The 12,969-nt window shown below is 39.3% G+C and overlaps 1 protein-coding gene across 1 annotated transcript in view; it reads right to left on the bottom strand.

The window, feature by feature from the left end:
* Window positions 1–12,617, bottom strand: part of IPMK (inositol polyphosphate multikinase) — a 36,300-nt gene extending 23,683 nt beyond the window's left edge. Inside the window, exons 1-2 of the mRNA XM_061195961.1 lie at window positions 12,124–12,617; window positions 3,060–3,145 (exon numbers count right to left, since the gene is read on the bottom strand). Of these exons, the coding sequence (XP_061051944.1) occupies window positions 3,060–3,145; window positions 12,124–12,313 (276 nt within the window). The 5' untranslated portion in view covers window positions 12,314–12,617. The remainder of the gene's footprint in view (window positions 1–3,059; window positions 3,146–12,123) is intronic.
* Window positions 12,618–12,969: the final 352 nt, after the last annotated feature.

A 12,969-nucleotide genomic window follows, 5' to 3' on the forward strand; every position in this document is an offset into this window, starting at 1 on the left:
ATATATATATATATACACACACACATCCCTTCCAAGGAAAGAATGAGAGAAAAAAAGATGGATGGAAAGGAGGAAAGGAAGAAAAAGAGACAACAGGCCACTCTGATGAATTCATAGGTTAAGTTTTATCAAGCCTTTAAGGAAGAAAATCCTTATCTGATACAAATTCTTCCACAAAATAGAGAAAGAAATGCTTCTCAACTCATTTTATGACGCTAAAAGAAACTTGATATCAAAACCAGACAAGGACAATATGTGAAGAAATAATAGTCCAATCTCACTTATGAGTATAGCTGGAAAAAAAATCTTAAATAAAACACTAGCAAACAAAATCCAGTAATGCATATTATTAAAAAACAAATTAAAAAAGACATGTCCAAGTAGGTTTTATTTCAAAAATGCAAGGTAGTGTAATGTTAGAAATCTATTATGGCATTTACCACGTTAACAGATTAAAAGAGGAAACTCATATGACCTTTTCAATAGATACAGAAAGGCAGCTGAAAAATATTCAATACCCATTCATATTTTGAATTGTTTCTTGAAATAAAAATAGGAAGGATGTTATGTATCTTCTTTTCCTTCTCCAAGAAGCTCATATGAATCGACTGCATCAAGGAGGGTTCCTTGCCCTCTTGCCATTGTCTCTTCCTGGTACAAGAGACTGGAGGGTAGGAGAAGACTTGAGATCAGCTTATTTACTTCTCTAGTTCCCTCCTTATCAGTTCGAGTCCTCTCATAAAGTTACCTTCCCTGAGTTCGAGCAACCACTCCCTCTCCTTGCCGATTAGGCCCAGGGATGGTATGGCATTATCTCTTGCAGGCGGCCTTAAACTCTGACTACAGTCCTTTTATTAAACTGACAGAGTGCACCATTTGTTCCTTGACAGAATCTTGACTCACAAAGAAAGCAATTTCCTTAACCTGGGGAGAAGCACCTCTCAAAAACTTAGATTGAAAGTCATACTTTAAAGGGGAAATGTTAGAAGCAGTTCTACTAAATGAGAGGAAGATGCCCCCACCATTGCTTCAATTAGGCACTGAACTAAAGTCCCTGACTGCAAGGGATGCGGGTTTGATCCCTGGTCGGGGAACTAAGATCCCACATGCCTCGCAGGGCGGGCAAAAAAAAAAAAGAGTTCAGCAAGATTACTATATATAAGAACACTATACAAATATCTATTTCATTCTTGTGTATTAGCAATCATTGGAAAACTTAATTCAAAAAAATACTATTTACAATAGAAACAAAAAATAAGGTACCTAGATTAAATCCAACAAATTATGTGCAAGACTTTTACAGAGTAAATATAAAATACTTTCCTCAAAAAAGAAGCAGTGTTAGCAGTTAAAAGCATATTCTAGAGATAAGACTGCCTATGTTCAAATCCAGGGGCCATGATTAACTGTTTGAATGATCTTGGTCAAATTATTTAAACTAATTATGCCTTAGTATAAAATGAGGATAAGAATAGTACCTAACTCACAGGTTGTTGTTAAATGAGCTAATGGTGGTAAAGCATTATAGCAGTACTTGTTTTTTGTTTTGGTTTGCATCGTTTTTTTACTTGCACTAAATTTAAGAGCTAAAGTTATAAAATTCTTAGAAGAAAATATAAGCATAAACCTTCATGACCTTAAATATGACACAAAGTCTATGCTTCGAAGGACACTAACAAGAAAGTGAAAAGACAACCCAAAGAACAGTAGAAAATATTTACAAATCACATATCTGATACAGGATTTGTATCTAAAATATGGAAAAAAGGTAAAGACAACCCAATGAAAAAATGAGCAAAAGATCTAACTAGACGTTACTCCAGAGAAGATACACACATGGCCAGTAAGTACATGAAAAGATGTTCAACATCATTAGCCATTAGGGAAATGAAAATCAAAACAAACCACAATAAGATTAACACTTCACACTCACTTGAATGCCCATTAAAAAAAACAAAAAACAAAAAACTAACAAGTGTTGGTGAGGATATGGAGTAACTGGAACCCTCATACATTAGTGGTGAAAATGTAAAATAGTGCAGCCACTTTGGGAAACACTTCCGACAGTTCCTCAAGTAGTTAAGTGTAGAATTACTATATGACCCAGCAATTCCACTCCTGGGTATATATCTAAAAGAACTGGAAACAGGTACTCGAACAAATACTTATACATAAATGTTCATAAAAGCACTATCTATGAAAGCCAAAAGATGGAAACAATCCAAATGTCCTTCAATGGGTAAACAGATAAACAAAATGTGGTATGTAAGTATAATGGAGTATTACTCAGCCATAAAAAGGAACAGAGTACTAATGCATACCACAAACCTTAAAAACATGCTCAACCAAAGAGGCTAGACACAAAAAGTCACATATTGTGAAACTCTAATTATACGAAATACCCTGAATAGGTAAGTCCATAGAAAGCAGATTGGTGGTTGGCAGGGATTGGGGGGAGGGAGGAAGAGGGCCTCATGGCTTAATGGGTACAGGGTTTTCTTTCATGTGATAAAAATGTTCTGTGACTGATAGAAGTGGCAGTTGCAAAACACTGTGAATGCTCTGAAAAGTACTCCTAGCACACCACTGTAAAGCAATTATACTCCAATAAAGATGTTAAATAAATAAGTTTAACAAAAAGTACTCCTAGTAATATGGTTAATTAGATGTTAAGTGCCCCCCTTCACCCCTACCCTCCTTTGGAGTTGCACAGTACACATTAGCACATTCAAGGCTCTAAGAAATCCTGTAGTAAAAAAACACCTATTTAAACTCAGCATTTCTGAGAAATACAGTCTCTCAGCTTAGCATTTTTCAAAATGTAGGTCACAACCCATCAATTGAAATCAATTTAGTAGATCAAATCTTTAAAAAATGAAGTAGAATGGAAAATACTAGAATGCATCGGTAAAGATAAGCATTGTATTTCTTGAAGCTTCTGTTTCAGTCACATACACAGTATACTAAGACATGCCGTCAAATGTATTTTTTACTGAGTCATCACCAGAAGACTATGAAAAACACTTTGAATACAACAAAACAAATCTTACCTCACTTACCATATTATAGAATTCCAGCTCTCTTGGACCCCTTGGAGGTGGCTGCAACTGTTTCAGAACTGTGCCATCTGGATGTTGCAGTATACCTACAGAACCGAAGTCACATATTTTAAAATGGTTTAAATAATAGTGTATCTTGCATCATAGATTTGTTCCTAAAGTTACAGATAAACCACTTTCATAAATTTAAGGGATTCCTTATACTTATTTCAGAAATTTTAACATTCAACCAACATATTTCAGTGCTTGTTATATGCAAAGCACCAGAACACAAATTCTAAACAGCTTGGTTTTATTGTCTCCAACCACTGTTTCCCTTGTAGCCCCCTCAGACTTTCTAATAAATAGAACACATGTAAATTTTTACAGAAATTCTTCAGTAATAGACCTTCCAGGAGATGTTAATTTATAGTTAAATAAGAAGCAAGTTAAAAGCAGTAGCATAAATTGATCCCCCTTTTATTAAGCAAACAAAAAAATGTTAACAATGGTTCTATATGAATTTCCTACTTTGTAATTTTTTTGTTTCTCTCATCTGTTATAAGAAAGCAACTAAAATTTTTTCCTGATTCAGATGCACTGTGTACGGCTGTACAGGTAGCATGAGGGCACCTAGGCAATGGGAAAAGTAGGGGCTGAAATCAGGGGCCAAGCCTGGAGCAGGAAGGGGTAACTTCTTATAATATGTCCACTCAAAGGGAAAAACTTTTTCTAAAGTCATCATATATATATACTAGCACTGCCCCTGTCACTATGCCATGAAGATTCATTCCCAAGTTTATATGTTAAAATCTTAAATTTTCATATATTGAGATTTCATAAAATCACACTAGTTAGAACACAACATAGCTCAAATAAATCTATTTACAATTTTAGTAAAATACGCCACTTAAGTTTCTACTTCTTTTGGCAATGCCAGGAATTTTTAATCATGACAAAAATGCAGAGTTTAATCAACAGAGGCAGAAAGTACCAACTTAAGAGAAACAGTAATCAAGTTTATTTGTTTTAAGTCCTAGTTATAGACTAGAAGGAAGGTAAACATTAATTCATATGGATAAGATTGGTTGGTAGGGGTTTTTGGGACTTCAAGGAGCAGTCTAATATAGCTAAAAGTTACTAAAGAGAAATTCTATTCCCAAAGGCTGGGATGCAGAACAAGAAAGGCCTTCACTCCCATGGTAATAGACATTTTCAACAGGCTAATGAAGAATGGTAGATGTAAAAACTCCTTGATGAACTGAACTGTGGTTGGGGGTTGGGGGGGAATGGAGCATTCATAAGTGAGAAGAGAACCATGAAGCTTCCCTACCTTGGGGCAGACACCTCATCTAGAGACAGGTGAACCTGCCATTAGACAAATATTTTAGCAGGCAAGCAGAAATCAGCCAGACTGTAGACAACAGTGGGGGGTAGCAGGATGGATTAGAGACAATAGTCCTAACACAAAAATAGATTGCTTGGTCCAGCAATTCTCCCACACTACTCACTCTGCAAAACACCCCCTCCAAGTTTTCAGAGAAAGCAGACATGGAGTAGAAGATAGTAATACCAGACATTCTCCCAGTGAATGAATTCCAGGATCTAAAAGTAAACCAATAGTACCTTATACTGCAGCCAAATACCTCACAGCCAAAAAACAGTCATGATAAGAAAGGAAGCATCTTGGAAGGCTGAACGAATACCAGATGAACTGAATCTAAGACTGCAGCCCACACCAGCTCAATTATATTCAAGGGGGAATATGATTTATCAGCCCTTCACCCTAAACAGAGGGAAGGGCTTATACTCTATGTGGAGCAAAACAAAACAAAAACAAAACAAAAAATAGTACACTTCAGGGGACTTCCCTGGTGGTCTAGTGGTAAAGAATCCGCCTTCCAATGCAGGGGATGCGGGTTCGATCCCTGGTCAGGGAACTAAGATCCCACATGCCGTGGGGCAACTAAGCCCTCGAGCCACAACTACAGAGCCCCCGTGCTCTGGAGCCCGCGTGCCACAACTAGAGAGAGAAAACCCACACGCCACAACTAGAAAGAAACCCTCCCGCCACAACGAAGATCCCGTGTGCCACAACTAAGACCAGACACAGCCAAAAATAAAGATAAATAATAATAACCTTTAAAAAATAATAATAAATAAATAAATATTCCAAAGTGAGTAAATATACTGATGTCTGGGGAGACAGTTCTCTGTGAGAAAAAAGGGAGATATGAATACAGAACAGGGGGAGGTAAAGAACTCTGTGATATTAGATTTTAATTATAGGTATGAATATGAACTCTAATTTTTAAGAATATGAAATTATTTATTTCTTAATCTAGTCTGCTGAAAGGACAAATAGCAACCACACTAAAGGAGCAATGAATACACCTGTTGCCCAGATCTTGGTTTTTAAATACCATTTACCCCCAAAGGAACTAGGTTCTTGAAGAAAATAGTGGTTCATTCTAGGACTGGGACAGGGAAAGTACAAGATGAACATGGGACATCTTTTTATGCCACAACGTGAGAAAATGCTTTAAAAGAAAATATGGAAATGTTAAAAAGGCACAGGAGGGACTTCCCTGGTGATTCAGTGGGTAAGACAGCCAAAATAAATAAATAAATAACTATTTAAAAAAAAAAGGCACAGGAGCCAGCTTGAAGAAGCTCCCACTGCCGAAATCTGGGACAACTGAGCATTTAATAAGTAGCAACAATAATGGATAAGACCCATTCACTGAAGTTTGAAAAATCCATTACTCCATCCTACTAATTAAAGAAAGAGAGCGACAGAGAGAGACAGAGACAGAGACAGAGAGGAGGGAAATCTATATTCCTTATAGAAGAACGCCAAAAAAAAAAAAAAATAGCGACTTCCCTGGCAGTCCAGTGGTTAAGACTCTGCGCTTCCACTGCAGGGGGCACAGGTTTGATCCCTCGTCCTGGAACTAAGATCCTGCCTGCCATGATGTGCGGCCAAAAAAAAAAAAAGAAGAATGACAGCTAACAAATGTAGCAGGAATAAGAGAGTTAGAACATTACCATTTTCCAACTAACAGTAATTAGTGAGTTGGTCAAATATCAATGGGTGCTTACAACATTTGATGAAAACTTTGATGAGAAACGTGATATTTTAACAGTCTCAAAATATTCCTCTCAAATTATTTACTTACAATAGGAAAAACAAAACTTCACAGTGGAAAAATCTGGCAGATATCATTTAATCAGGTGATCAGTTATTGGGCTGGCCAAAAGGTTCGTTCGGTTTTTTCCGTAAGCTGGCTCTAGTAGCACTTAGTTGTCTTTAACTTCATTCGAAACAATTTTGTTAGATTATATTGTGACAGCTGTCATATCAGTGTGGACTAAAAATAAACTTATCAAAATTGGTGAATTTTTGTGTAGCCATTTTAATATTGAAGATGGAAGAAAAAAAGCAACATTTTTGGCATATTATGCTTTATTATTCCAAGAAAGGTAAAAACGCAACTGAAATGCAAAAAAAGATTTGTGCAGTGTATGGAGAAGGTTCTGTCACAAACGTGCCAAAAGTGGTTTGCGAAGTTTCGTGCTGGCGATTTCTCGCTGGACGATGCTCCACGGTCGGGTAGACCAGTTGAAATTGATAGTGATTAATCAAATCGAGACATTAATTGAGAACAATCGACGTTATACCACGTGGTAGATAGCCGACACACTCAAAATATACAAATCAAGGGCTGAAAATCATTTGCACCAGCTTGGTTATGTTAATCGCTTTGATGTTTGGATTCCACATAAATTAAGCAAAAAAAACCTTCTTTCCACATGCGATTCTCTACTTAAATATAACGAAAACGTTCCGTTTTTAAAACAAATTGTTACGGGTGATGAAACATGGATACTGTACAATAGTGTGTAACTGAAGAGACTGTGGGGCAAGCGAAATGAAGCACCACCAACCACACCAAAGGCTGGTCTTCATCCAAAGAAGGTGATGTTGTGTATATGGTGGGATTGGAAGGGAGTCCTCTATTATGAGCTCCTTCCGGAAAACCAAACGATTAATCACAAGAAGTGCTGCTCCCAATTAGACCAACTGAAAGCAGCACTCGATGAAAAGCATCTGGAATTAGTCAACAGAAAACACATAATCTTCCATCAGGATAATGCAAAACCGCATGTTTCTTTGATGACCAGGCAAAAACTGTTACAGCTTGGCTGGGAAGTTCTGATTCATCTGCCATATTCACCAGAAATTGCACCTTTGGATTTCCATTTCTTTCGGTCTTTACAAAATTCTCTTAATGGGAAAAATTTCAATTCCCTGGAAGACTGTAAAAGGCACCTGGAACAGTTCTTTGCTCAAAAAGATAAAAAGTTTTGGGAAGATGGAATTATGAAGTTGCCTGAAAAATGGCAGAAGGTTATTAGAAGAAAATGGTGAATACAATGTTCAATAAAGTTCTTGGTGAAAATGAAAAACGTGTCTTTTATTTTTCCTTAAAAACCAAAGGAACTTTTTGGCCATCCCAATATATCACCAGTAATGCAACTGACATCCTGTGCTTTATGATATGATGCTTCAAGAAAACAATATAATTCATAAGTATTCTTACCAAAAATGCATTCATCTGATTCTAAGCATGAGGAAATAATTAGACAAACTTAAAGAATATTCTAAAAAGCCATATGCCTATACTCTTCAAATATTTCATAGTTATGAAACATAAAGAAAAAATTAAAAAACTGCTCCATATGACAGGCAACTAAAGGCTCATAACAACTAAATGCAATGTATATAGCCTTAGAAGGGGAAAAACTGTTATAAAGAATATTAGGGGAAAATTGCTATAAAGAATACTAAATGAATAATGGCAAAAGCCAAATGGAAATATTCTGGAATTGATAATTTTACCATGGTTAGGTAAGAAAATATTCTTATTTTGAGAAGATACACAATTATTTAGAGGAAAGGGGTCATGATGCCTGCAATTTTTTAAAAATGGTTCTGTAAAATCATTACCATATGCAGAGAGTAATAAAGCAAATGTGGCAAAACATTAACAATAGGTAAATCTAGATGAATGGTAATATATTCATTCATTCATTCATTCATTCAGTTCATTGTACTATACTTGCAACTTTTCTAAGTTTGAAATGTTCCCACACACACAAATTCTTTAAAAAGGAAGCATGATTTACAGTAGCATCAAATACCTAGGGAAAATCTAGTGTAAGACCTTTACACTGAAAACTATGTCTAAGAGAATTAAAGAAGGCCTAAATAAATGGAGAGATAGACCATATTCAAATACTGGAAGACTCAGGATTATAAGGAAATCAAATCTCATCAAAGCAATCTATAGATTAAAAGCAGACACAAAATCTTATCAGGTTTCTTGGGGAAAATGGCTAGTTGATTTAAAATCTATACAGAAATGCAAAGGGCCAGAAATAGTCAAGATAATCTTGAAAAAAAAAGTGGGATGTTTATTCTACCATACATCAAGACTTATTATACAGCAGCTTAAATTAAGACAATAAGGTATTATTGCTAGGATAAACAAATCAGTGAAACAAAAGTCCAAAAGGAAATTCAGGAAATTGAAATAACTGGGGTATATGCACAATACAGTACAAATGAGCTGTAAGAAACAATGAGGAAGCACTCTATGAACTGATAATACTGATTTCTAGGAGATATTGTTAAGTTTAAAAAGCAACGTCCAAAACAGTATATATAGCATACCACTTTTTGTGTCAGAAAGAAGGGAAAATGAGAAAACTTACAGAGATCTGCTTATTTCTGCAACAAGAAACTCAGAAAGGATAAATCACAAAACAATGAAACTGGTTACCTACAAGGGATGCTGAGAAATGGGATGGAGTGATAGGGAATAGAGTGACACTTCTGATATACCTTTTTGTAAAGTTTTGACTTTTGGAAGCATAGTAATTTTATAACCATTCAAAAATACTGATATATCACTGAAGGAAGGGAACTGAATTTAAACAGAAACAAATGAATCCAACTGTATTTCAAATGAATAATATTACCATTGAGAAGAGGGGGGTAAAAATAACCACACACACAAAAAAAATCCTAATCCAAATAACTTTTGAAGAGTTTCCAACCACATACCTTCAGTAAAAGGGAATCTCATCTTGCACTCTTTATTCTAGGTTTGTTTTCTAGAGTAGTATGGGTATAGAAATCCTGAAGATTATAGGATTAAGAAAAAAAAATTAATATTGCTCGGAGCCAGGTTCTCACTGAGGCAAACGGGAAACAAATTTAGAATCAGGAAAAGGAAAACAACTCTGTGGAGTTGGAATGAAACTGGAAGTATCAGTATGTACTTATGATTTCTAAAATATTTATACATACTTTTTAGTTACGTGTATTGAAAAGACCTGGAAGCAATAACACCCTAGTGGCAATGAGCAAACCTGCACCCAGATCTTGGTTTCTAAATACCATTTCCCACTAAAAATGAACCAGGGCTCCTTAGAGAAAATGGCTGGTTCCAGAACTGGGAAGGGAAGGCACGAGATAAGGCAAAAATAACTTGTGACAGAAAGGAAGGAAGTGCTCCCAATTGGCCAAATCTAGGACAATTGGGACAGCAAAATAAACAAGCTCTATAATGGGTTATGACACTTTATAAAATAAGAATCCACGACTCCAAAGTGATCATAAAAAAGAACACATATGCATAGTAGTAATGGAGGGCTATTTCTTTTTTTTTTTCCTTTTCTTACAAAGTCAACTATACTTCAATAAATAAAATATTGACTATATTCCCTGTGTTGTACATAACATCCTTGTAACTTATTTTATACCTCATAGTTTGTAGTTTGTACCTCTTAATCCCCTTCACCTATTTTGCTCCTCCCACTGCCCCTCCCCTCTAGTAACCATTAGTTTGTTCTCTGTATCTGTGAGTGGAAGGCTTTTTTTTTTTTCTTCCTCTCTGAGGGCTATTTCTTACAACAGAATGCTGACTGTTAAAATAGAGGGAGTGGTAGAATTGGAAAAATCACCATTTTTCAACTATCAGAGTAAAGGCTGCTTCAGGCAAGAATCATCAATAGATATCTAATCTAGGGGTAAAGTATGAGGATCTCAATATCTGCATGACCTTAAATCATCTCTCCGTAGACAGCTTATTATTGCAAGGTGGAAAATATTAACTATGTAGTAGAGAAGCCAGACCACACTTGGACCAGATGATCAAGTTAATATCACTAATAATGGGCAGATAGACACTGTGGACTTTAGACGTGATACCCTAAGAAGGACACACTTTTATAATGTTCCAGCCAGAAATGTATCACCTGAATCTCATCATAAGAACCCATCAGAAATCCAAATTAAACAATATTTTATAAAATAACTAGCCTGTACTCTTCAAAATTGATATCATAAAAAAAAAAAAAAAGAAAGGCTGAGAAACTTACAAATTAAAGAATTCCAAGAGACATGACAACTAAATGCAACAAATGATCCTGGACTAGTTCCTATGCCAAAAAAACCAAATATGATAAAAGACATTATTGGAAGAGTTGACAAAATCAGAATATGGACTACAGATTAAAGCATTGTATCACAGTTAAATTTTCCATATTTGATAAATGTGCTGTGGTTACAGAAATACACACTAAAGTACATTCTCAGGAAATACTCGCTGAGGTATTACTGTGTAAAGGGGCATGATATATACAACCTACTCTCAAATAGTTCAGAAAAAAACAAATTATGTATGTATCAATATATAGAGAGAGCTAACTTCAAGGAACAAGTTAACTAACAATTTAATGGGTAGAAAGGCACGCAACTGACACATCATTAACCCCTAATTTTGAAAAAGAGAAAAGGAGTAGGTAAAGATCAAAGTAGTGGGAAATGTTGTTCTTTGGGAAATAACATACATTCAATCTCATCCATTTTCAAAAATCCTTGTTTGAGTGGTTTTCTACAAGCACAATACACGGTGGGAAAAAAACAGTGCTCTGAAGCAGGACCCTTGGTTTCCAGATTCTACATACAGTAGCTTTGTGACTTTAGGCTTGTCACTTAACCAGCCTTGGCTTCAGTTACCTCGCCTAAAAATGTCAGTATTATCTTACCAGCCTAAACCGGAATCATCTTACCAGCACAAACCAAATTGTCCTCAGTGGTTTCCAGGTCTAAGATCCGCATTACTCACATACGCCTCCATCTGATTCCCCAAGTAATCATGGCCTAGGAACCAGTCTAAGCCAGGTGAATTACAGTTTCTAAACCTAACTTTTACATCACCAAGAGAATAAAAAGGCCCTGGATTGTGCTTTAAACGCCGTGACTCAAAAAATGTACTACACAGGCCATGACGCAATCTTATAAAGATGATCAAGAATAACTGATTGTCTTATCTGTGTACCATCCTAGTACAATAGTAGGGTGTATTTCCTAACGTGAATCCGAGTTTCAGCATTCCTGAAACCACGCCTCCCGGAGAAATCCAGGAGATACCAGAAAAACCTCTCAAGCGGGCGCGGAGAGAGATCCCGGATAAACGAGGACAAGCTTCCAAAACCAAAACCAAAACCCAAACAAACAAACATCTTAAAACAAAAAAACACTTGTTTCTTCCCCTCCAGCTATGCAGCTGCACCCAAAAGAGAAGCACTAGATTAGCATCGTCTGCATTTCATTCCTTTTCTTTTGCAATACTAGCTGCCCGCCTATAATAAACAGACCTTGTGCTCAGGGGAGAATTTACTTCCCCGTCCAGTAAAAACGAAGTTCCTTATTTTCACTAACAACGAAAGCCGTCTTCAATCAATACCCACTCTCCCTGGGGAGACCAGACACTCCTCTCCCCGCCACCGCCTGCTGCCCGCCTGACGCCCCACACCCCAGCAATCGTACCACTTTTCGAGCCCCTGCTGCACGGGTCGCGAGGCTCTGGGGGAAAGCGGAAGAGACCGGGGGTGCGGCGTACACACCCGGAGGGGCGTCCGGCCGGGCCAGCGGGCCCCAGGCTACCTCGGCCGGCCCGGGGCTCGCGTAAGGCGGAAGGGGTGCGGCGAGCTCCGCGCCACCCCCACTTACCCACTTTGTCCTTCCCGTACATGTGCCCGGCCACCTGATGCGAGAGGGGCACGCAGCCGTTGAGGAAGCGGAGCCTGCCGCCCGCCGGCTTCGGGGTGCCCTCGCGGGCGGTCTCGCCTGCCGGTGGGGTCCGCATTTCTGGGGGGCCGGGCGCCTCAAGCCGGAGAGGGGATGGCGGCTCCGTTGCCATAACGGAGAGCTGAAGCGGCAGCAGCAGCGAGAGCAGTAAAGAAAATAAGGCGGAGGGAGGGGACGCCGGAGAACCCGGGGGTCGCTCAGGCTCGGCCGCGAGGAGGCCCGGGGGTTCCTGCGGCTGGTGCCCTCTGTGGCCCGAGGAGGGGGCCCATGACGCCGCGAAGGCGCGGGCTCTGCCCTGCCCAACTCTCGGCGGAGCGCGTCTCTCGGCTCCCGGCTCTCGCTGCTCAGCCGCCGCGGCCGCCGACCCGGGCGCAGCCCAGGAGACTGACCCCAGCGGATGAGCGGCGGCGGCGGTGGCGCCCTGCGCTCCCTGGGGCCTTGACGGCGACGGCGGCCCCACCTCCCGTGCCCCCGCCCCCTCCCGCCGTCCTCCAGTCCCCTTAGCTGCCGCGCGCGCGTCAGCGCCGCCAGCACCGCCGCCTCCGCCGCGAGCTTCCTACTGCGCGACCCGCGGCCGCCGCCGCTACTGAGCATGCCCAGAGGCCGCCAGACGGGACCCCCGCGGCAGGGCGCGCGCTCGGCGCTGCCGGGGCGAGCGGAAGGCGACCTGGATGAGGCGACCACACTCGCGACTCTTCTCATTCCCACCCGGTTGGCCTTATGGTGCCGCCAGGGCTGGTGTGCCTTCATTCATTCAGTGCGCGCTTC

The sequence above is a fragment of the Eubalaena glacialis genome, chromosome 1 (genome assembly GCF_028564815.1).
Source record: "Eubalaena glacialis isolate mEubGla1 chromosome 1, mEubGla1.1.hap2.+ XY, whole genome shotgun sequence".
Taxonomy (NCBI): domain Eukaryota; kingdom Metazoa; phylum Chordata; class Mammalia; order Artiodactyla; family Balaenidae; genus Eubalaena; species Eubalaena glacialis.